The sequence below is a fragment of the Podarcis cretensis genome (assembly GCF_951804945.1).
Source record: "Podarcis cretensis genome assembly, chromosome: 2".
Lineage (NCBI taxonomy): Eukaryota > Metazoa > Chordata > Lepidosauria > Squamata > Lacertidae > Podarcis > Podarcis cretensis.
In genome coordinates, this window is record NC_137171.1 from 117,877,171 (window position 1) to 117,902,787 (window position 25,617).

The 25,617-nt window shown below is 45.8% G+C and overlaps 1 protein-coding gene across 1 annotated transcript in view; it reads right to left on the reverse strand.

Annotated features, from left to right (window-relative positions):
• Window positions 1-396: 396 nt before the first annotated feature.
• The window catches only part of LOC307209830 (uncharacterized protein), a 25,334-nt gene continuing 113 nt past the window's right edge, over window positions 397-25,617 (reverse strand). The window contains exons 1-6 of the mRNA XM_079965193.1: window positions 24,124-25,617; window positions 23,207-23,333; window positions 20,252-21,966; window positions 6,506-7,354; window positions 5,773-5,890; window positions 397-3,952 (exon numbers count right to left, since the gene is read on the reverse strand). The exon at window positions 24,124-25,617 is cut by the window's right edge and continues 113 nt beyond it. Coding sequence (XP_079821319.1) covers window positions 2,145-3,952; window positions 5,773-5,890; window positions 6,506-7,354; window positions 20,252-21,966; window positions 23,207-23,333; window positions 24,124-24,825 — 5,319 coding nt within the window. The 5' untranslated portion in view covers window positions 24,826-25,617 and the 3' untranslated portion in view covers window positions 397-2,144. The remainder of the gene's footprint in view (window positions 3,953-5,772; window positions 5,891-6,505; window positions 7,355-20,251; window positions 21,967-23,206; window positions 23,334-24,123) is intronic.

The following is a 25,617-nucleotide window of genomic DNA, read 5'->3' on the forward strand; positions in this document are numbered from 1 at the left end:
CTGGGGGTTGTCCAAGATGATCCACATTGTCCCTTCTACAATTATATTAAAAAAATAAATTCAAGTTACAGCAGCAATATAATTCAATAATGTACCACGGATTGAACCAGGGACCTTCTACATGCAAAACAGATGTTATACCACTGAGCTACAGCCCTTCTCTAAACAGCTGCAGGGACCCTCCCATTCACACCAAGGAAAGATTGCAGGGGAAACAGTTTCAAAGGAAAGTAATCAAGCCTAAGGAAGGAAATTGCAGTGGCTGCATCAACTGCCTTGTTCCTTTCTGTTGTTAAGACAAGGGAGGTGCTGGCTTAGAGAACCCTCCTGTCCGTCTTCTGCTGGACAAAACACATTCAAAGTGCAGCACCAAAAAGCAGGAAAAGGGAGACAAAATGCAACAGGTGCAAAAGACAAGTTTATTCAAATTCTATACACCAATAGGGAGCTCACTCTCCAAGTGCAAATCCTTATGTAGCCAAAACAATGCCATCTTTGCACAAGAGGGACGTGTCGGCAAGTTCAGGGTAAGAAGCAGACAAAAACATTGGGGCGGGGGAACCCCGAAAGCAGCATGGAAAGGTTACAAGATATTGCACTTGCAGGTGAAAAGTGGAAAACTGGGAGTGGGAAGAGATGTAATAGAGTATCCTGGAAAAGGGGCATGGCTGGATGGGATACCATGGCGACATTTTGGGTGCCTGGATATGCATCCCAATGCACTTCAAACACGGGGGTCTTTGAGTGCCAGCCTCTTTACCAGGGATGGGGAAAAAGAATTGATAAACAGTTGTGTAAAAGGATTACCCCCACAAGCAACTTTGGCTTCCACCCTCCTAACAGTCGTCCTTGTGAGAGCAAAAGCTTTTTCTGGAGCTAGCCTTTTAGACCTCATACATCACATGCCTGCTTTTTAATCATTCTGTTTCACATAGTATCGTTATAGTGTAAATCACATCCATGCTTGAAGGCAAAATCAGCCCAACAATGCTTATGGCAACTGATGAAAAAGAGAGAGAGGATGGAAGAACAGGGGTATCTGAATGCTGCCATTTTGTACAAGTTCAGACAACTCACATGATGATGGTTATCAGTAAAAAATTATTCCGACAATCACAGCTTTGCTCTTTTTTTCGTCTGCTTGTTTCAAGGAGCAAGTTCCTAGGCCTTAGGAAAGGGTATTGGAGAAGGCTTCCTGAAATCTCTTAAGTGAAATGGTACACTAATGGATCCTAAAATATAAAAAAATGTAATAGAATATATGAATTTGCAAAGCCCAGTTCTTAATAGAATCTGCCAGAGTTGCTGTATCTGGGATATGAAGGAGTATTTTCCCCATAGCAATAACATCCCAGTTACAGATAGGTAGCCGTGTTGGTCTGCCATAGTCAAAACAAAATAAAAAAATTCCTTCCAGTAGCACCTTAAAGACCAACTAAGTTAGTTCTTGGTATGAGCTTTCGTGTGCATGCACACTTCTTCAGATACACTGAAACAGAAGTCACCAGACCCTTCTATATAGTGAGAAGGTGGGGAGGGGTATTACTCAGAAGGGTGGTGGGATTGGGTGATTGGCAGATAGCTGTGATGAGCCTGTTGACGACTCTGAAGAAGTGTGCATGCACACGAAAGCTCATACCAAGAACTAACTTAGTTGGTCTTTAAGGTGCTACTGGAAGGAATAACATCCCAATTCTAGAAAAATCAATGTGATTAAATGGGGAGGCTTTGCCTTTGTTAATAGTGCGGACGGGGAATCTGTGGCTTTCCAGAACTTTCTGGACTAAAACTGCCTCACCATTGGCCATCCTGGCTGGGGTTGATGGGAACTATAGTCCAAACACATTTAAAGGGCCATAAGTTTCCCACCAATTTGCATCCTTGTGATTGCCAATAAAAACAAAACTAATTCTTTAAGGTCATCCCTTGGAGGAAACTGTTTCCATAGTCTGCAGAGCATATATGCTATCTACAAACCTGGTTTCTCTCCTAATGGAGTATTATTTATTTAAAGCCACCAGCTTCTATGGCCCCCAACAAGGTATATTTAGTTTTTAAAGGTACAGAAAGAAAGAAAGAGGCAAAAGAGGTGAAAAGAAGCAGATTCCATATCAATTTTTCCAAGTTCTCATGAGAACTGATCTCTAGTTGAAACCTTCCTTGCAGCTGGAACATTTATAGGGTTTCTGTCCTGGCTGGTCACTTATGGGCGCGAGGAGATTGGGCCGCCTGACGATGTTTCGCCCACAGTCTGAACACTGATACGGTTGAACTCCTGTGTGGACGCTCTGATGAGTAAGGAGGTGTGAGCTGTTCCTAAAAGTTTTTCCACAAACCGAACATTTGAATGGCTTTTCATCCACACAAGTCCGTGTGCGTTTGACAAGATCCGAGCTGAAGTAATTGCTTCTGATGCACTCGGAACATTTTGACGCCTTCTCTGCCTGGTCTGACCGCTGCCTGAATGTTTTCCCACATTCAGAGCACCTACAAACATCCTCTCCCACGTGAATTTTCTGATGTCGAAGAAGAACAGAGCTTGAGGTGAAACTTTTCCCACAGTCTGAACAGATGTATGGCCTCTGCCCTGTGTGGATTCTCACATGGACAAGAAGGTTCGACCTCCTGTCAAAGGTTCTCCCGCAGTCTGCGCATCTGTAGGGCTTCTCTCCCGTGTGAATTCTCTCGTGCAATACAAGGTGGGAACTCCACCGGAAGCATTTGTCGCAGTGGGAGCATTTGTATGGTTTTTCTCCTGTGTGGGTCCTCTCATGCGATTTAAGGTTCGGGACATTTCGGAAATTTTTCCCACAGACTAAGCACTTGTGCGGCTTCTCTCCTGTATGGATTCTCTCATGAATAATAAGGCTCTGTCTCTGGCTAAAGCTTTTCCCACAGTGGGAACATTTATGCTGCTTCTCTCCTGTGTGGACCTTTTGATGCGCGATGCGCTGCAAACTGTTTCTGAAGGTTTTCCCACAGACTGAGCATTCAAACGGCTTCTCTTTGTGGGTTCGCACGTGTGCCACCAGTTCCAAACTGACTTCAAAAGTTTTCCCACAGGCATAACACGCAAACAACTCATCTGCTGTGTGGGTCTTCTCATGTTCAATGAGTTCGGATTTCTGGCCAAAGCTTTTCCCGCAGTAGGAGCACACCCCTGTGTGGATCCTCTCATGAGATATGAAGTGTGAGCTCCAACTGAAGCACTTCCCACAGTGCGAACATTTATATGGCTTCTCACCTGTGTGGATTCTCTGATGTACTTTGAGGCCTGAGCTGTTTCTAAAGTTTTTCCCACACGCTGAGCATTTGTAAGGTTTCTCGCCAGTGTGGGTTCTCTGGTGTTTAAGGAGGTCTGATCTCTGACTGCAGCTTTTCCCACACTCAGAACATGTGTAAGGCTTCTCTCCTGCGAGGAGCCCCTCTTGAGAGTTCCAGCCAAAGGTATTTCCACAGTGCGAGCACTTATGTGGCTTCTGTCCTGTGTGGGTTCTCTCACTTTCGCCGCAGTGGGAACATTTGTACAGTTTCTCACCCACATGGGTCCTCTCATGTGTCACAAGATCCGAGCTGCTACTAAAGCTTTTCCCACAGTGCCAACACTGGTATGGCTTCTCCTCTGCATCAACACTCTCATGCGTAGTAAGGAGTGACCTTCCCACAAAGTTTTCCCCAAATCTGTCATATTTTGCCTCCTCCTTATCCTGCTGGATAATGGATTCATTGGCACCTTTGCAAACACTTCGTTGGAGAACAAATGGATCCATTCCATTTTCTTTGTTGTTTCCATTCTGCCTTTCCGCTACATGTTGGTTCCCATTAGCTTCATGCTGATGCAGGAAATCCTTCTCTGTGGCTGTTTTCAGTGATGTCTTCAGTCGCTCCAGTTGCTCAGGTCTCTCCAGCAAAGGATTCTGATCCTCGCTTTTCCTGAGCCACCCACCACCTTCTGGAAGAAAGCCAGACAGAAATCAGGCATTGCGCTAAAATTAAGGAAGTAGGTAACAAAGCACAAAGCACCTTCAATGCTCTCCCATCAGATTTCAAGGAGATGAGTAAGTATATAACGTTTAGAAGACATCTGAAGGTAGACCAGTAGGGGGAAGCTTTTTAATGTTTTATGTATTATTATCTTTTTATATTTGTTGCAAGTCATCCAGAGTGGCTGGGGGAAATAAACAAATAAAATTATTATTATTATTATTATTATTATTATTATTATTATTACTTATCTCTTTCCATCTGCTCTGTGGTGTCCTTGGGAAATGGGTAGCTCCTCCTGCCCCATTCAATCTTCCACTATAGAAATCTACCCCTTCTTTGTGGAAGAAGGCCTCAGAAACCCAGACTGCATGAACCATCAGGAATGTCACGATTCCCAGGCTAGCTGCCAGTGAAATCAGAGACGCAGAGAACTTCTGATAGTTCTTTAATTTAATTCAGTAGAATACACAGAGAGACTATGGATTATGCTGCCTTCAGTCTTGAGATGTTACTGAGAGTGCCCACTCCACCCCCTTGCAGCTTCTAAACCCCTCCTTGCTGCCTATGGTGACAGAATATTTCTGTCTCTGTTTAGCCATCAGCTCTAAGATATGAAGGAATCGCCTGGTCCTCGGAGAAAGAGGGGGTTCTACCAGGCTTTCGAGTGATGTAGTATCCACTGTCTGCTGTACTGTTTCTCCCACATCTGAGTCCTGTCTCTCTGTTCAGGACTAGAATCATAGAATCATAGAGTTGGAAGAGACCACAAGGGCCATCGAGTCCAACCCCCTGCCAAGCAGGTAAACACCATCAGAGCACTCCTGACATATGGTTGTCAAGCCTCTGCTTAAAGACCTCCAAAGAAGGAGACTCCACCACACTCCTTGGCAGCAAATTCCACTGTCGAACAGCTCTTACTGTCAGGAAGTTCTTCCTAATGTTTAGGTGAAATCTTTTTTCTTGTAGTTTGGAACCATTGCTCCGTGTCCGCTTCTCTGGAGCAGCAGAAAACAACCTTTCTCCCTCCTCTATGTGACATCCTTTTATATATTTGAACATGGCTATCATATCACCCCTTAACCTCCTCTTCTCCAGGCTAAACATGCCCAGCTCCCTTAGCCGTTCCTCATAAGGCATCGTTTCCAGGCCTTTGACCATTTTGGTTGCCCTCCTCTGGACTAGAGCATCTGCTAGCTTGCTCCACTTCCTCATCCACCAACTCTTTGCTTCTTCTTCTTCTGGGGTGTGTCCTGTTCACCACCACCACGAATCTGGGTCCACAGTATCACTAGCCACCTCTTCAAGTGGAGGTCCCCACCATTCCTCCTCATCTGCCCAGATCATCAGGACACCTGCTTTTGTGGGTTGGCATCATGGTTAAGATCCTAGGCCAGGACTGGGAAGATCCAGATGAAATCCCCACTCAGCCATGAAGCTAACTAGGTGTTACAATGCTGTTCAAAACTGACTCGCTCTTAGTCCAAGTGCATCATTCTCAGTTAGGGTGACAAGCCACCTTCTCCACACTTTTATCTCCTATTCCCTACAGAAGAAATAGGCCCTTTATTTAACACAGGCCAGATTGGGCAACGACCAATGCTCAGTCCATCTGTGGACAGTTTTAGCAAGTATACATTTCTACAATGGTCCTCAGGCCTGTGGGTTGTGACTTAGATATGGGAAGACAAGTCCATCATTTTAGATGAGGCAAAGTGAGAAAGCCAGAGACTAACTTGCTTTGGGAACCCCACAGTGCTCAGGGAGACCGTCCCCAGAGAGACTTACTCAATATGTTCGCACTGCCATCAGCCTCCTGTTCAGCCTGTGTGAAAAGCAGCATCTCTGTTGTGTTCTGGGGAGACTGGTTTGCCTTGGGGAGATTGACAAACTCTTCTTCTGTGATCTGGAGAGATGAGGGTAAGAGAATCAGTTTAAAGTGACGTTAAGAGGCAGGCAAAATGTTTCAGGCAGGCATATTTAAGTCTTACAAGGACTTCTATTATCCCACCTCTTGTGTAGAAAAGAGACAGAGAGGGAGAACATTTAAGAGCAACTTATAATGATTAAAAACCGCTGCCAGACCGCCTGTAGTTCTTGGATAACTTACAGAATTGTAGAGTTGGAAGGATCCCTGAGGGTAATCTAGTTCAACCCCTAACAATTCAGGGATCTCATCTAAAGCATCAGGCAGAGAACATGTCCTCAGAACCCAAATGCATAATGGAAACAATTGCAAGGGGTTGGATTAGATGCCCCCCAGAGTCGCTTCCAACTCTACAATTCTAGGATTCTATTAAACTGTATTTCATCAGAGATTATGGGACTGAGCAGCAATACCAGACTACTTCTCATCCCCCAGCTCCAACGCATTCTCACAAAACTAAAATAGCTCCTTCTTGCTGGCAACCAAACCACTGGCTTGTCAGGGCTGCTGGGTGCACAATTAGGGTTTTGTGGTTGTGAACACATGAAGACCCAAGAGTGACTCAAGGACACCAGTTTAGAAAAGTTGTCTCACCTGCTTTCCCCAGCTATTGGCCTCTTTCTGCCTCAGAAGGAATTCCTCCGCCAGGGTCACTGCTTGGGCACAGCTGTCTGGGTTACGTTCCCTCACCCAGCTCTGCATCTCCAGTGGCAGGACAGCCAGGAACTGCTCCAGGGTCACCAGTTCCAGGATCTGCTCCTTGGTGTGTCTCTCTGGCTTCAGCCACTGATGGCAAAGCACCTGGAGCTGACTGCAAAGCTTGCGAGGCCCATCAGCCTCTTGATAGCAGAGCTCACGAAAACACCGGCGCTGCCTCTCCACCACGGCAGCATCCCCAGACAGAGTTCTTGCCTTCTGCTTCCCACTGCAAGCTGCATCCAGATCGGTCTCATGGTCCTTTTGCACTTCCCCAATGAGTCGTGGCTGGATTTGGGAAGCACACAAAGATCTGGGCCACTTTTGGGGATCCAGTTTTCTTTGGGAGAGTAATTGAGATGTTTTAGGACCACACCATTGCCTCAGCTCAGGTACTTGTGGGTTTCCCCCTTCTGAATATGTGGCCTGTAGTGTATTGAGGAACTCCTGCAACTGGGCATCCCAATTCCTTGATGGCCCTTCATCTGGTTCCTGTTTCACATTTTGCTCAGTTTTCTCAAAGAGAGCTTCCTTGGTCATTTTTGGAAGAGCCTGCCCTCCCCTTCCCTCTCCTGGGTCAGGACCTGCCACGTTCTGCTCCTCCATTTTGATTTCAGGTTCCATGCCGTGCTTTAGCAGAGATCCACCAGTCACTGTCTCTTGCGTCACAGTTGTCTCCTCCTGTGGGACTGCCCTTGTCGTGCTATTTGATGCTCTCTCTTTCAGCACCAACCCTTGAGGGATGCCTCAGCACTCTTGCTAAATCCTTGAAGATCCATCAGCTCAAAGTGACACAGCAAAGCATCTGAACCTATCAGCAACTTGAGGGAGTCAAGTGTTCTTTATGGTAGCCTTCTGCCACTATGGAAGAAATGTACATAGAAGGAAAATAAGACAACCTACTGTAATGCAGGTGAGAATGCATGGGAATCTCTTAATGAATGCAATGCAGTCATGCAGTTAGTTTCTTCCTCAACCCCCAAAATTCTGATCCGATTTTCAAGCAACCTTCCCACTCCTACAAAAATACTAAAGCCACTTCCATTAACCTGCTGTGCTCAGAATCAAGGTGATGGAAACCTTCATGGTACATTTCTGATAATGGCAGTTATAAGTACAGGGAGCACTGCAGGTGCTGTAGACCAAGACACTTCCCTGCAGCCTCTATCCATCATGGGGAGCAGCTAGAGCGCAGTGCTAGAGCGCATTCCTTGCATGAAGAAGATCTTGGGTTCAACCCCCAGCATCTCATAATTCAGATAGTAGCACCAGGAAAGACAAACACGCAGCTGCTGGATGAGGCCAATGGCCCTCCTAGTCTAACATTCTCCCAAAACATCCATGTCATCCAGCCTTCTCAGTGATACGTCCCTCCTTTTGGAATGCTCTCCCTGGTGAGGTGCATCTCTCCCCCACCACAAATCAGTAACTTTCAGAAGGAATTTTAAAACATTCCTGATACCCCAGGCATCTGATGGGTAAAGCTTGCCAGGAACTGCATTAGCTGTGAGGACATGCTATTGTTTTAAAATCTCTTTAGATGCTGTTTAGATACTCTTCGTGCCTTACAATGTTTCAAAAGTATTTTATTTATGTTTTAAGTTGTATTGCTCCTTTGCAGCTACGCATATACAAAAAAAAAAAAAAAAAATCTCCCTCGTATGAATTTTTGTCCTATAGCAGGGCTTCCAGGTAACCAAGATTGCAAAAGAAGAAAGGGCAATTTTAAAAAACAGAAATAAAAGCCACCTGGCAAAACCCCGCACTCTCTCCCCAGTGCCTCTCTCGCTCACCTGTCTTTCTAGTCCTCTGCATTTCACTCGCTGGGGATTTGCAACCCCCTCAGTCCTTCCCAAGCTGCAGAGACCGAGCAGAGAATGAAAGAAGCTTCTCTTATCCCAGGGAGAGGACCGGAAAGAAAGAGCCTTCACTTTGGCATCTCCTCCGCTCACGTGACCGTGACCGCTCTAGGATTCAGAGCTCCGTGGCCTTAACCCCTTCGAGTGCGCGCGGCTGGGCTGCTGAGAGCTGCGTCCCGCTAACAGTCAAAGGAGCTGAGCGATGGGTACCTTAAAGAGCCTGCAGTTACTTTAAGTTTGCAAAAAGTGTGTTCCTTTCGTAGTGATTGCATTTGGGGTGACTCTGCTTTAAGGCGCTCTCTCTCTCTCTCTCTCACACACACTCACACACTTCTTAAGATGCCCATTCAAGATGACCAACTTGGGTTGGTTGACACACTTTTAATCACTTTTTAAAAATGAGAATTTGCTTTATTCAACAAATGCGGGAAGATACCCCCTCTTCTATCTTCTTCTTATTTTTCTTTGGCAATCACTTGCAGCCAAGTAAGATTGTCTTCCATGAACACAGTCTTAATGGTGTGTCCGTAAGTGACACTGGAGGCCAGTTCTGGATCCACACGTCCTTCCGCAGTGCAGACATAGGTTTCTGGGCATAAGTTGATTATGGTGAGAATTTGCCAAGCATGCCTTCCTCTTAGCGTGTTTCTGCCTTTCGTTCTGAGTTCGAGTGTCTTCAAAATCCATGACACCTTTGGTAAAGGCTGTTCTCCAACTGGAGCACTTGCAGGCCATTGTTTCCCAACTGTTGGTTTTATACATTTTTAAAGACTTGCCTTGAGAGAATCTTTAAACCTCTTTTGTTGACCACCAGCATTACACTTTCCATTTTTAAGTTCGGAATAAGAGTAGTTGCTTTGGAAGATGATAGTAAGGCATCTGAACAACATGACCAGTCCTACAAAGTTGATGCTGAAGAATCATTGCTTCAACACTGGGGATCTTTGCTTCTTCCAGTACACTGGCATTAGTTCGCCTGTCTTCCCAAGTGATGTGTAAAATTTTTCGGAGACACCGTTGATGTAATCTTTTGAGAAGTTGGAGATGGAGTTTATAAGTGCTCCATGTTTCACAAGCGTACAGTAAAGTTGGTAGTAAAATAGCTTTGTAAACAAGCATTTTGGTTTCTCTGTGAATGTCCCAGTCCTCAAACACTGTGTTTCAGTCAGGAGAAAGCTGCACTTGCAGCGCTCAGGCGATGCTGGATTTCAGCATCAATGTCGGCCCTCCCTTGTGAAAAGGTAACTGCCCAGGTAGGAGAAGTGATCAACACTTTCCAACATTACACCATTGAGAGGGGTTGTTTTGTGCTTGTTGGTGCAGTATTTGGTTTTTTTGGATTTTGAGTGATAGGCCAAGTTTTCCACAAGCTTCTGTGAAGATATTTAGGATGGTTTGAAGGTCGTTGTGATGCCCTGGGATTCCGATTCAGAGGCTGAACCAGAGGAATCCCAGCCTGCACAGGAGTCCCCGCCTCCAGGGCCGGCTGAACTGGGGCAAGGCCTAGATTCTGAGGAGCCTGCACCTGTGTCAGATCCTCAAGAGCAGGCACCAGGTGAAACCCTTCTGGCCCCAGAGGTGCTTGAGGATTCAGTGGCTACAGGTGAGCCTCCTCCGGGGCCCAGTAACCCTTCGGCCTCTCCTGAACTACAGAGGCTTAGGGCAGAGAGGCGAAGGGAACTGGTTGCTCCCAGGAGGAGTGCTCGCCTTAAGGCCAGAGGAGGCGGGGCTCCTGGGGGCCAGGACCGCCCCTGGCCTTAGAAGAAGATAAAGGTCAGTCAGCCCGGTCCCAGGTTGCAGGAGCAACGTCGTTGTTGGCTTCTGACCTTCCAGCGTTCCTGTTCCCTGCCCGGCCTCCTGCTTCTGATCTTCCAGCGCTCCTGTTCCCGCCCGGCTCCCAGCTTCTGACCTTCCAGCGTTCCTGTTCCCTGCCCAGCCTTCTGCTTCTGACCTCCCAGCGTTCCTGTTCCCCGCCCGGCTCCCTGTTTCGGACCTCGCCTCTCATCTCGTGAACTCTGACTACGATCACGGTACCTTTCCGCCGGGACCAGCACAGTCGTCCTTGCCAGTGGTGGGTGGAGCCACAGGTACAAGTGAGTGGAACAATTCACATGAATTTTACTTTTGGTCAGCAGGCTTGTTTCTGCACTAAATAATAATTGCTTATTCAATTGTATTATATTTTCTTTGTCTTCTTGCTGTTGGATGCTGTGAGCACCATCTAGAGGAGCAACTGAAAAGAAGCTGAGCAAATAAAGAATAAAACTGTTTCTGCCTGGTTTCGAACCAGGGACCTTTCGCGTGTGAGGCGAACGTGATAACCACTACACTACAGAAACTGTGCTGTGCCTTGGTTCCCACCCTCCAGCTGAAGACCAGCCTTTCCTGTGTCAATCCACCCAACCTTGAGCAGAAAAGCCCACTTTCGCAAGGTCTTCAGCTCCCAGGAGCCAAGGAGGGAGCAAAACGAAAGTGTTGCCTGCTGCAGCTGCACCACTGATAGTACAGGATGCTGAGCAACCAAGGAGAAAGAGCAACATGAGGGAAGGGAGGAGATTAAAAAACAAAAATGCTGGGAAAGAAAGAGAAACTGAAAAACAACAACAGAGTAGATTCCCAACCCCTAGACTCAAACTGGTCCCCTGAGACATCACCATTTCCCAGGGTGGATAAAAATGAATATATATATATGTATGTGTGTGTGTGTGTGTGTGTGTGTGTGTGTGTATAATATATAACATAATATTATATATATATATATATATATAATTATATAATTATATATACTGTGGTACCTCAGGTTACAGACGCTTCAGGTTACATACGCTTCAGGTTACAGACTCTGCTAACCCAGAAATAGTGCTTCAGGTTAAGAACTTCTCCTGGTGGGTCTGCCCTGACGCTCTCCCCAATTCTAACAATTTTTTTCGTTCAATTTTTTTTTTCTTTTCAACATTTATCACAAAAATAACATAACAAAATACACAACAAAGAGAGGGGGGAAACATACCACACTACAAAAGACAATAAACACTCAAGAGAAAAAAAAGAAAATAAAAAGATTATCTCTTCAAATATCCAACTTTCATCGCATTGACGACTGACTTCCTCGTATCCCCTCTAAATGAATTTCATTATATCTCCTTTATAACAGTTCTCCATCAACTTGAGGGCACAAAGGGTCCATAGCTGTTCTCTTAATTCTCATTCCCCAAACCTCTGAAGCCTTGAATGCCCAATTTTACACAGAGAGTGTCAGAGGAGCAGAATTTCTCTCCTCTCCTCTCCTGCTCTCTCTCACTCCCCTTCATTCTGAGGGAGAGGAATGTCCAAATCCTGGATGCAATATCTGAGACGGAATCTGGTTTTTGGGGTGTTTCTTGGATCATGATGTCAGGCTCTGACTCTGCCTCTCTTCTCTTTCCCTCATCTTCCCCCCAACAGCAAATGTCACTCTGGATCCAGACACAGCCCATGCCAGGCTCATCCTGTCGGAGGATGGGAAAAGCGTGAGATGGGGAGACAAACCTCAAGCCCTGCCTGACATTCCTGAGAGATTCAGCGACTGGCCTTGTGTGTTGGGACGTGAGGGATTCACAACAGGCAGCCATTTCTGGGAAGTCACTGTGGAAAGTGGGGAATGGTGGGCTTTGGGGGTCGCCAGGAAGTCTGTGGAGAGACAGGGCGGCTTCTTCTTAGGTCCTGAGAGAGGGATCTGGGCTGTGGAGAAGTTGGGAGGGGAGTACTTGGCCTGGACATCCCATTCTCCTTCTCTTCTGTCCCTGAGGGAGAAGCCCAGGAGGATGCGGGTGACTCTGGACTATGAAGGGGGACGTGTGTCTCTTTTTGACGCTGACTCAGGAGCCGAACTCTACACGTTCTCAGGAGCCTCGTTCTCTGGAGAGACCCTCCTCCCTTTCTTTCTTCTGTGGGAAAATGATAAAACCCACCTCAGGATCTCCTGAGGAGACTAAATCTGCCTCTCAGGCCCAGTTGGGAGTTTCTTTCCAGACCGGAATGACAAGTATAAAAACCAACATTTACCTCACAATAGCAGTTTTTGGGTTGCCCTTTGAGAGAATTCATTCCAGTAATGATCTGCAGAAGCAGCGAAAGAGACAAAAATGGTAGACTCTCCTCCCCCGGCAGCAGACAGTAACACTATAAGAGTTGCAATAAATAATACCTCAATAGGAATTCACTGAATTTATCTTCAAGCAGGCCTTTGGCTGATTGTTTTCCAATGCCCTTTTAAATGTGTTGTGGGAGTGCGGATTATTGGTTTGTTTTCGTTCGTTAAATGTTTTGTAATGCGGGGGGCATTTCACTGAGCCTCTTGGGCTTGCCGATCAGATGGTTGGCAGTTCAAATCTTCTTCTAAAAAAAAGGTTTTTATTTGGTTTTACAAGTATACAGTTATAACATTATCAAATACACTCAAATTTAGAGATTTCTCTGAATTTCAAGCCTTCCCACCATCCTCTCCATGGGTCCTATTGTCATCATTTTCAGCTGCATATTATTTCCTTGTCTATATTTTGAGTCTATCCAAGTTATCCAACGTATTTGTTACATTCCAAGTGTTGTTAAAATCCTTAAATAAATTATAAATCTTTCCCATTCTTTCTTAAAACTCTTGTCTTCTTGGTTCCTAAGCCTTCTGGTCAGTTTTGCCTTTTCAGAAAAACTGCTAGGCAGTGTTTCCCCAATCTTCAGCCTCAGATATCTCTAATTCGTTCATTTCCTTTCCACGCAAAAAGTCCAAAAGGGGGCTCTTCAATTGTTAATATCACTAAATATGAAGAATATTAATCTTCCTGTCCAGTGCAACAACTTTATCTCCATCTGCTCTCATGTGAATTTTCTGGTGTCAAAGGAGAATGGAGTTTGAGGTAAAACTTTTCCCACAGTATGAACAGTTTCAGCCTTGTGTGTATTCTCATATATATCTTTTAATTTTTATTGGAAATTTTATTTACAACGTAACATAAACCCCCACTCCCCCAGTACTGAAATACAATAAACATAACATACAACAATACAAATAACCAAATAAAAGACTTCCTTTATCCTGTATCTGGCCTCCTTATTTACTTCTTATAAGCTGTTTCCTTTATGAATAATTATTGAGATTTTTCTAATTATAACTTAAATATCCACAAAGTCTCCTGCAGACATTAATCGAAACAAGTCCAGGTAGGTATTTTAGGGCACTGTTTTGTGAAGTATTCTCTGCGTTTTCCCCATGCTTTTTGAAACTCTTGTCTAGTGTGATCTCTAATTGCCTCTGTTAATCTAGCCAGTTCAATATACTCTTAACAGTTTGTCTTGCCATTCCTTTTTTGTTGGCAGAATCTCTTTTTTCCAGTTTTTAGCAATTAGGATCCTTGCCGCTCCTGTGGCATATAGAGGAATATTTTCTGATCTTCTCTTGCTATACTTGTGTCTGTTATCCCTAGTAGAAAAGCTTTTGTATTTTTCATAAAGTTATACTGAAACATTTTTTTAAGCTCATCATATACTATATTCCAGAAGCTTTTGATTTTTTCACAGGTCCACCAAACATGTCTAAGTGTCCCCTCTGTTTTACCACACCTCCAGCACAGATTTGTTTTTGTCTTATACATTTTAGCTATTTTGGTGTAGGTGTTAAGTACCATCTATAAAACATCTTGATTAGATTTTCCCTCAATACTTCAAAGGCTGTAAATTTCCAGTTCTTTCTCCATAGTTCTTCTATGGAGAACTATGGAACTAGGCAGCCTTGTGCGGTTTCAGGTTAAGAACGGACCTCCAGAACGAATTAAGTTCTTAACCTGAGGTACCACTGTACTGGGGCCCCGTTCTCCAATCTGTTAATGTCATCCTGAATCCAGATATAGTATTCTGTGGCATGAACTATTTCTCCCAGTTTGGTGTTACCTGCAAATGTAATCAGCATCCCTTCAAATCCCTTCACCCAAGTTGTTTATAAAGACGTTGGAAAACAACGGGCCCAGGACCCTGCAGCACCCCACTTGTCACTTTTTCCCAGGATGAGGAACCATTAATGAGTACTCTTTGGGGTCTGTCACTCAACCAGCTACAAATCCACCTAAGAGTGACATATGGGGCTGGGCAGATGATGGACAACACTACTGGTTCCTTTTTCCCACATTTTATTTTTATTGATACTCATCCAAAGATATACAAAAGTTTATACACAGTGCAAAGTATATTCTTATACCTGAATAAAAGAAATATTTTTTAAAATCTAATCTAAAAAGAAAAAGGAGCAGGGAGAAGGGAAAAAATAAACAGAAGAAAAAGAAAAGAAAATGGGAGAAATAGAAAAACATGGAAAGACTTCTGATTCTCTGTCAAGTAAATATAACAACTTGTTCAAAGCATTCACTCAAATTGACATCCAATCATTCTATTTTCTATAAGCCAATATTATTTTCAATCTTCAGATCCAGATAGTGCATGTTGACGGTCTCTTTCATGCAAAAACACCACAGTAATTTTCCAATCCTTAATAAATATCAATTGATTTTTTTTATTAAATTCCGACCCTTCTTCCTCCCAAAAGAGCCCAGGGTGGCAAACCAATGAGTAGCCAAGGAACACAAAACAAAACATATTTAAGCTATTTAAAAGCAGTTTAAATATCTGAAAACATTTTACAAGACCCAAAGGTCATTGTTAACACCTCTCAGTCGGGTTACCCACATGCCAACGTTTTTTATTTATTGTAACATTTATACCTCACATTTTCTCTAGGGAGATTCAGAGCTTGCAGGGCAGCAGCTGAAGGAGCAAAAAGGGTTTCCTCCTGTGTGTGTTTCTTTGTGGCTGATTAGCTGCTCTCCCTGTGCAAAGGTCAGAGGGGGCAGGGTTTCTGTTGAGGTAGGTGATTAGCTGTGGGAGGAGCTTATCAGAGCTTGCAGGGCAGCAGCTGAAGAAGGAGCAAAAAGGGTTTCCTCCTGTGTGTGTTTCTTTGTGGCTGATTAGCTGCTCTCCCTGTGCAAAGGTCAGAGGTGGCAGGTTTCTGTTGAGGTAGGTGATTAGCTGTGGGAGGAGCTTATCAGAGCTTGCAGGGCAGCGGCGCACGCCTAGCGGCGCACGCAGTTTGATCCATCTTTTAGATTTAGGGGAGCTAGTGTCAAACGTTTGTTGGGGGAGATCTAGGGTTTTTTTTGGGGGGGGGGAGTTATTTCTCCTGTCTGCACGCTTCTTATGATGGAGGACTGCTGTAGACACCCCCAACGACACGTTCTCAAGATGGAGAGTGAGAGAACAGCTGCAGTGGCCTGCGGTTCCTGCACAATGTTTGCCATCTTGCCAAAGGTTGCAGGCAGCTTTACCTGCAGCAATTGCATTTTGATTGCCCTCTTAAAAGACAAAGTCCAGCAACTGGAGGAATGTGTAGCTACGCTCCAAAGAATTAGAGAGCTGGAGCTCTTCTTGGAAGCAACAGAGCACACCGTCTCCACCAAGGAGGAGACAGGGGACTCCCCTGAGAAGCAGGCTAGTTCACCAACACAGGAGCCAGATATATGGAGAAACGTGACTCAAAGAAGTAGGAAGCCCAGGGTTCGCTCTGATTGTTTAGAAATACACAATCGCTTTGAGGTCCTCTCCCCTAGCATGGAAGACGAAGAGCAGACTCCATTTGAGGATCTCTCCCTCATTACAGTCGATCAGGTATATGAAGACGAGCAGCAAAGTCAGTCCTCAGGGAACGTGCAGGCGACCTTGGAACAGACAGCTCACGGAAGAACCCGACCAAACCTAAGAGGAGGCGTGTAGTGGTGATAGGGGATTCCCTACTGAGGGGAACAGAAGCAGTGATCTGTGGGCCTGACAAGATTTCTCGGGAAGTGTGCTGTCTCCCCGGGGCTAAGATCCAAGATGTAACTGAACGACTGCAAGGAATCATAAAACCCACTGACAAATACCCCTTCCTCTTGGTTCATGTGGGAACCAATGACACTGCAAGCAATAGCCTCCAGAAGATCAAAAGAGACTATGAGGCTCTGGGCAGGAAATTGAAGCAATTAAATGCACAAATTGTCATCTCATCTGTCCTCCCAGTTGAACGACGTGGCCCAGGGAGAGAGAGAAAAATAGTGGAAATGAACAGCTGGCTTCGCAAATGGTGTAAACAGGAACGGTTTGGATTCTTAGATCACGGACTGCAGTTTCTTGAAGATGGACTTCTGGCAAGAGATGGGCTGCACCTCACAACGGTTGGGAGGAATGTTTTTGCCAAAAATCTCAGAAACCTCATCAGGAGGGCTTTAAACTGACTAATGTGGGGGAGGGAGACAGTGCTCCTGAAGGTAGGAGTCTATCAAGTGATGAAGATGATCATCCAAATGTCATAGACCGAATGGAGCAAACAGTACGCAGACCTAGTGGTGGGAGGAAAAAATCCTTAAATAAGAGACACGGGGGAATGATTAATGGACTTCAATGTCTGTACACTAATGCGCAAAGCATGGGTAATAAACAAGATGAGCTTGAGCTCTTGGTACAGCAAACTAAATATGACATAATAGGCATCACTGAAACCTGGTGGGATAAGTCCCACGACTGGAATGTAATAATGGAGGGATACAATCTATTTCAGAGAAACAGACCAGACAAGAAAGGAGGAGGAGTGGCGTTATATGTCAGGGATGTGTATACCTGTGAAGAGATCCAAGATTTAGAACCTCAAAGCCAAAGTGAGAGCATTTGGGTCAAAATTAAGGAAGAGAAGAATAACAGGGACCTCATTGTGGGAGTTTACTATAGATCCCCAAGCCAAACGGAGGACATAGATGATGCCTTCCTGGAACAGATGGCCAAGCATGCAAAAGGAAGGGAGATAGTAGTAATGGGGGACTTCAATTACCCGGATATTTGCTGGATGTCAAACTCAGCCAAGAGCATAAGGTCAAACAGATTCCTCACTGGCCTTGCAGACAACTTCATTGTCCAGAAAGTAGGAGAAGCAACAAGAGGAACAGCCATTTTAGATCTGATCCTAACCAATGTTGATGACCTGGTTAGTGGGGTAGAAGTGGAAGGATCATTAGGCGCGAGTGATCATGCTCTTCTGAAGTTTACTATACAGCGGAATGGAGCAGCCAAGCATACTAGGACTCAATTTCTTGACTTTAAGAAAGCCGACTTCATAAAACTTAGGGAAGTGCTGGGTGAGATCCCATGGACAGTAATACTAAAAGGAAAGGGAGTTCATGATGGCTGGGATAAGAGGGAGATAGTAAAAGCACAACTTCAGGCAATACCAATGAGACGGAAACATGGAAGGTGCCTAAAGAAGCCAGGGTGGCTATCTAAAGAACTTTTAACTGAGTTGAGATTTAAAAAGGATGTGTACAAAAAATGGAAAAGGGGGGAAAGCACCAAAGAGGAATTCAAACAAATAGCCAGCACGTGTAGACACAAAGTCAGAAAAGCTAAAGCACAGAATGAACTCAGGCTTGCTAGAGAGGTTAAAAGCAACAAAAAAGGCTTTTATGGGTATGTTCGTAGCAAAAGGAAGAACAAAGAAACAGTGGGGTCACTCAGAGGAGAAGATGGTGAAATACAAACAGGGGATACAGAAAGGGCTGAACTCCTCAATGCCTTCTTTGCCTCAGTCTTCTCCGATAAAGAAAACAATGCCCAACTTGAAGAATTTGGAGCAAATGATTCAGCAGAGGAAACACAGCCCAGAATAACTAAGGAGATAGTACAAGAATACTTGGCTAGTTTAGATGTATTCAAGTCTCCAGGGCCAGATGAACTGCATCCAAGAGTATTAAAAGAACTGGCAGATGTGATCTCAGAACCACTGGCAGTCATCTTTGAGAATTCCTGGAGAACAGACGAAGTCCCAGCAGACTGGAGGAGGGCAAATGTTGTCCCTATTTTCAAAAAGGGGAAAAGAGAGGACCCAAATAATTACCGCCCAGTCAGTCTGACATCAATACCAGGGAAGATTCTGGAGCAGATCATTAAGCAGACAGTCTGTGAGCACCTAGAAAGGAATACTGTGATCACCAATAGTCAGCATGGATTTCTGAAAAATAAGTCATGTCAGACTAACCTGATCTCGTTTTTTGACAGAATTACAAGCCTGGTAGATGAAGGGAACGCAGTGGATGTAGCCTACCTTGATTTCAGCAAGGCATTTGACAAGGTGCCCCATGATATTCTTGTAAAGAAGCTGGTAAAATGCGGTCTTGACTATGCTACCACTCAGTGGATTTGTAACTGGCTGACTGATCGAACCCAAAGGGTGCTCATCAATGGTTCCTCTTCATCCTGGAGAAGAGTGACTAGTGGGGTGCCACAGGGTTCTGTCTTGGGCCCGGTCTTATTCAATATCTTTATCAACGACTTGGATGATGGACTCAAGGGCATCCTGATCAAATTTGCAGATGACACCAAACTGGGAGGGGTGGCTAACACCCCAGAGGACAGGATCACACTTCAAAACGACCTTGACAGATTAGAGAACTGGGCCAAAACAAACAAGATGAATTTTAACAGGGAGAAATGTAAAGTATTGCACTTGGGCAAAAAAAATGAGAGGCACAAATACAAGATGGGTGACACCTGGCTTGAGAGCAGTACATGTGAAAAAGGATCTAGGAGTCTTGGTTGACCACAAACTTGACATGAGCCAACAGTGTGACACGGCAGCTAAAAAAGCCAATGCAATTCTGGGCTGCATCAATAGGAGTATAGCATCTAGATCAAGGGAAGTAATAGTGCCACTGTATTCTGCTCTGGTCAGACCTCACCTGGAGTACTGTGTCCAGTTCTGGGCACCACAGTTCAAGAAGGACACTGACAAACTGGAACGTGTCCAGAGGAGGGCAACCAAAATGGTCAAAGGCCTGGAAATGATGCCTTATGAGGAACGGCTAAGGGAGCTGGGCATGTTTAGCCTGGAGAAGAGGAGGTTAAGGGGTGATATGATAGCCATGTTCAAATATATAAAAGGATGTCACATAGAGGAGGGAGAAAGGTTCTTTTCTGCTGCTCCAGAGAAGTGGACACGGAGCAATGGATCCAAACTACAAGAAAGAAGATTCCACCTAAACATTAGGAAGAACTTCCTGACAGTAAGAGCTGTTTGACAGTGGAATTTGCTGCCAAGGAGTGTGGTGGAGTCTCCTTCTTTGGAGGTCTTTAAGCAGAGTCTTGACAACCATATGTCAGGAGTGCTCTGATGGTGTTTCCTGCTTGGCAGGGGGTTGGACTCGATGGCCCTTGTGGTCTCTTCCAACTCTATGATTCTATGAGATAAAGTAGGTCCGTGGTTTTTCCTGTCCTCATTTCCCCCTTTAGGGCTACCTTGTGAGGTAGCACTCAATGGACTTTGTGGCCGTCCCCCCAAGAGTCCTCGTTCCAACTCAACGGTCTCTCCTCGCCCCCTCATTTTCTGGCCCCCACCAAGCACTTCCTACCAGAATAAGGGCGGGTGCCACCATCATGACACCAACTGGACACAGCACATGTGCCGCCCAGAGTCCACCACCTCCCGAGGGAGACCATTCCGCTGTCAAACAGCTCTTACCATCAGAAAGCTCTTCCTGATGTTTAGTCGGAATCTCCTTCCTCGTAACACGAAGCCGTTGGTTTGAGTCCTAATCATCCAGAGCTGGAGAAAACCAGCTTGCTCCATATTCCACACGACAGCCCTTGAGATACAATAATAAGGAACAATAATTTAAGTTTCTAAACATGACAGAAAAGCATTTAAAAATCATGAAAGTGTACAGTACTGTACATACATTTTCTAAGACTCTGGGGGACAACTCGAAGAAGGTTCCTCTTCCACTCTTTGCTTCTTGCTGAAGCACCTGTCCATGGTCTGCTGCTTCATCCGCCTTTTCAGCACCTCCCTGAAAGACGACATGACCCTCTTATCAAAAATGTTTGCAAGGTCACGTGTCAGGTCCTTGTCAGGGTGGTGCCGCTGTGCAAAAGCCTGCACATCTTTCCACTTCTGGCAAATGTCCCTCAGTTCTTTGAAGGATAGCCGTTCCTCAGTTGTTTGCTTCTCTTCCAGCGAGGCCTGTTCCTGCGCAGCCTCTGCCTGCAGTTCGACCAGCTCCTGGGTGGTCAGCTCGTGGTCGTACTCCTTCACCAGCTCGCTGACGTCCTCCTCTGTGACCTCCAGGCCCATGGCCCTCCCCAAGGAAACAATGTCCTGCACCACTGTTGACTCTGGTGCATCAGAGTCACTTGGTGCCACACAGTCCGGCCACAGGCTGCGCCAAGCGCAATTCAAATTTCTCTGGTTGATCCCGTCCCAGGCTGTGGTGATCATCTTCAAGCAGGTGACGATGTCGAAGTGGTCCTTCCAGAATTCCCACAGGGTGATGTTGGTGCAATCAGTCACCTCGAAGCATCGCCTGAAAAGCTCCTTGGTGTAGAGTTTTTTGAAATTGGCGATGAGCTGCTGATCCATCGGCTGGAGCAGTGGCGTGGTGTTAGGCGGCAGGAACATGATGCTGATGAAGCTGAACTCCTCCAACAAGTCCTCCTCAAGGCCTTTAGGATGAGCAGGAGCATTGTCCATCAGAAGCAAAGCCTTCAGCGGCAGGTCGTTGTCCAGCAGGTACTGTTTGACAGCAGGGCCAAAAGCAAGATTGACCCAGTCCACAAACAGCACACGTGTGACCCAAGCCTTACTGTTGGATCGCCACATGACACTCAGCTGCTCCTTGTCGACCTTGTGTTTCTTGAAGGCTCGTGGGTTCTCCGTGTGGTACACCAGCAGGGGCTTGATCTTCAGGTCGCCGCTTGCGTTGGCACAGAAGAGCAGGGTCAGACGGTCCTTCATGGGCTTGTGGTCAGGCAACTTGGCCTCCTCCTGAGTGATGAAAGTCCTTTTGGGCATCCTCTTCCAAAACAGCCCAGTCTCGTCGCAGTTGAAGACCTGCTGTGGAACGTAGCCCTCCGTCGTCACAACCTCCAGGAACTCCGCTGCAAAGTCTTCAGCCGCAGAAACATCAGAACTGGCAGCCTCTCCATACCTGACCACGCTGTGGATTCCAGATCTCATCTTGAACCGGTCAAACCAGCCTCTGCTTGCCTTGAAGACTTCTGGCTCGCCTGAGGTTCCTGGCTGTTGCCAGACGAGGTCTGCGTGCAAGGCCTTGGCCTTCTTACAAATGACGGCCTCAGTCACTGTGTCCCCTGCACGCTGCTTCTCTTCTAACCAGATGAGCAGCAACTTCTCCACCTCCTCCAGAACAGCTGGGCGGTTCTTCACGATCCTGGAGACTCCCTTGGCTGCATCAGTCGCAAGGATCTTCTCCCTCATCTTCAGGATGGTCGTGATGGTCGATGGATTCCTCCCGTACACCCTGGAGAGGTCTGTCACACGCATTCCACCGTCGTGCTTCCGGATGATCTCCTTCTTCATTTCCAGCGTCATCTTCTCCTTCTTCCTCTCGCCGGCCTCTGCAGCAGCAGTCTTCTTGGGCCCCATGGCAGCACAGCTCCTACCTTCGCAAACCCCCCCCCAAAAAAAAAATCAGTGCTCCACATCCAAAAAATTCAAAAGCATCAAACCTCCTAGAAAACACACAAGCTTCCAGATTCTTGCAAACCCCTCACCAACACCAAGTCCTTGAATTCCAAACACCCCAACCCAAAATCCAAACCCCCAAAAAAAGTTTTAAAAGTTTAACTTACCAAATGGCTGCAAAAGAAGTTTTGGAAAAGCTTCAAAAATCACCAAAGTCTTCAAAAACCTCAAAAAAGGCTACCACACCGCGTGCTATGAGTTGCTCCTCGAAGTCAAGTTGCAACTGCACCTCTTCAAGCAATGCACCCTGGGTATTAACGGTTTTAAGAAAAAGGAAACAAACTTGCAAGACGTTTTCGTCTTGCGAAGCAAGCCCATAGGGAAATTCGTCTTGCGAAGCAACTCAAAAAACGAAAAACTCTTTCGTCTTGCGAGTTTTTTGTCTTACGAGGCATTCGTCTTGTGAGGTACCACTGTACTATGTTTTCCCCACCAAATTAAATTGTCCCCAAAATTTATAAGCCGTTTGATTTTAGAGAACCCCAAAACAGTTTAAAAAATAATAATAAAACAGTAAGATTGCACTAAAAACAATTAAAATGCTCAGAAAATTAAAACCAGCAATAAACCAAAAACACATCAGCATTCTAATATCTTACTAGGGTTGTCTATAAACAAAAAATGTTTTAACAGGAGTCAAAAACGGTATGCTTGCCTGATGTCAAGAGGCAGGGAGTTCCAACGTCTAGGTGTCACCACAATAAGAGATCAATTTCTAACAAATATGGAACCTTTTATTCTAGAGGAGGTATCCTTTGAAGTTCCTTTTGCACATTTTCCAGTTCTAAATCTATCTATCTGTGTGTTTCTGAATTGCATATATAGGTACTGAATTTTTTTGAATTCCAGATGCAATTTTAAAAATGGACCTGTCGGCCAAACAGGGAAGCTCAGAACCCACCCCTGGTCTAGACTGACAAGCTTCCCTCTCTGTGCTTCTGCCCCCTTTGCAAAAATGACTGATCTGCCCCATAATTGAGCAGGACCACTATTTAGCAGGCAATGACCAGTTGTGTGGACAGTTTTAGACCCCCAAACCCACAGAGCTTGAAGGTGACCTGGGAAGACGAGCCTTCCATTTTAGGTGGGGGAAAGCAACAAAACTGGAAATTCAGGAGTCCTGAGATATTTGAAGAGACAGACCCCAGAGGAACTCACCCAAAAAGCTCACACTCTGCTTGTCCCCCTGCTGGGGCCTTGTGGAAAGCTGCATCTTCACCGTGCCCGGCAGAGCCTGTTCTGTCTTGCGGGGATTTACAAGCTCCTTTTCTGGCATCCCTGTGATCTGCCAGTGGGGAAGATGGAGGGGAGAAGAGTCAGTTCAAAACCAAGTCACAGTGCAGGCAAAATTGTGTTTAGAGGTTGGCGATAAATGTTACTTATTATAAGGACTTGATATTATCACAATCTGTCACAAGAATGTAAGGACATAATATGAGCCCCCTAGTCTCCCAGAACACAAAGGGGAATGAAGAGGGTGGAGCAAAGGGAGACAAGAGGAAGGAGTCTCAGGTTCCTCACAACTGCCTCATTGGGTCAAGATGTACGGGGAAGAATTGCTGGGATCACTAGGCCTGAGCTGCTTTGTTTCTTTGAATAAAGAGTGAATTTCACTGACACTTTGTGAGTTACTGCTGACTTGCTCCCCACTCCTGCCTTGACACTGGCTTTGTCAAGGTGGCTGGGTGCCCAATTGGGGCTTTGTGCTTACGAACATTGTTGTACGCCGCTTTGGGTTGCATTGGCAAAAAAACTGACTGATAATAAGTTTTAATAATGATGATAATAATAATAATGATAATAATAGTCATAGCAACTCAAGACCCAAGAGTGGTTCAAGGGCACATTTTTGAAACCCAATTCAGGCATGCTTGCGATGCCTGCAGTACACATTTAAAACACATGGCTTCTCCCCATTGAGTTCTCGGAAATGCAGTTTACCCCTCACAGAGCTACAACACCCAGCACCCTTAATAAACTACAGTTCCCAAGTCACTTTGGAGGAAGCCATAGGATCCACACATGCATCAAATGTATGCTGTGGATGTGACACAATTTTGGAAACATCACCTTACCTGCACTTCCCAGCTGTTGACCTCCTTCTGACTCCGAAGGAATTCCTCCGCCAGGGTCACTGCCCAGGCACAGTTCCCTGGGTTACGTTCTCTCACCCAGCTCTGCATCTCCAGTGGCAGGACAGCCAGGAACTGCTCCAGGGTCACCAGCTCCAGGATCTGCTCCTTGGTGTGTCTCTCTGGCTTCAGCCACTGATGGCAACACTCCTGGAGCTGCCTGCAAAGCTTGAAAGGCCCATCGGCCTCTTCGTAGCAGAGCTCACGAAAACACCGGCGCTGCCTCTCCATCTCGGCACCATCTCCAGACGGAGTTCTTGCCTTCTCCTTCCCACTGGGAGTGGCACCCAGATTGGTCTCATGGTCCTCTTGGGCTTCCCCAACAAGACGTGGCTGGATTTGGGAAGCCCACAATGCTCTGGGCCAGCTGTGGTCACCTGTCACTTCCTCAGAAGTAATCTCCCAATTGCTTGTCTCAGGCACTTGTGGGTTTCCCTCTCCAGAATGGGAATCCTGTAGCATCTCCAAAAACTCCTGCAACTGGCCGTCCCAGTTCCTTGACGGCTCATCGTTTGGCTCCTGTTTCACATTTTGTTGGGCTTCCACAAGGAGAACTTCCTTGAGCCTCCCAGTTTTTGGACAAATTGATCTTTGCTCTCCAAATTCAGGGCTCCAGCTCTGCTCCATTTTGATTTCAGGTTCCATGACCAGCTTTAGCACCAGCCACAATCTCTTGCGTCACAGGCTTTTTCTTCCCACAGGGACTGGCCTTGTTGTGCCTCTTCTCTGCTCTCTCTTTCACTATCAACCCTTTAGGGATGCCTCAGCGCCCTTGCTAATATCCTTGTCCTTTAGCTAAAGATATTCATCCAGCTGGACTCTTCAAATGAGACTGCAAACCTTCTGGATCTTTCAACAACCAGCAGAATCTGACTGTCCTTGAAGCTAATACGACCAAACTTCACCTACTGAGGGGGTAGCGGAGGGGAAAATAAGAGAGAAAGTCTATAGGACTGTTAACGGAAAAATCCGAGGGCTCCCTTGGACAAAAACAAAGACACCAACCAGGATAACTTGGAGCAAAACAGCAGCCTGTAGGCTTGGCCTTTATTGGTCTGTTGCAACAGGGTTCTCCCCTCACCCGCAGGAGAGAGGAGGGACTCAGAAAAATGGTGTGCAAGGCCTTATAAAGACTTTTGAAATTGCCACCCTGTAGATCAAGACCACCCCCAGAAACATCATACATACATCACAGAAGGGGTGTAACCTAAGACCACCCCTCAGATACATCACAGAAAGGAGGGGTTGAGGGAGGAGTTGTGGTGGTAACCTGAGTGTCTTGTCACCTGGCTGGTTCCCCCTTTCCCCCTCCCCATGAGTACTTTCCAGGTGACAGAGGGGAGTTTGCAGTTTCCTGCCCCCAGAGGGAAGAGCTGATTATTGTCCTTTGTTCCAGTCTGTGCTGAATCCACTCCCATATGCAAGTTCTTTGTGATC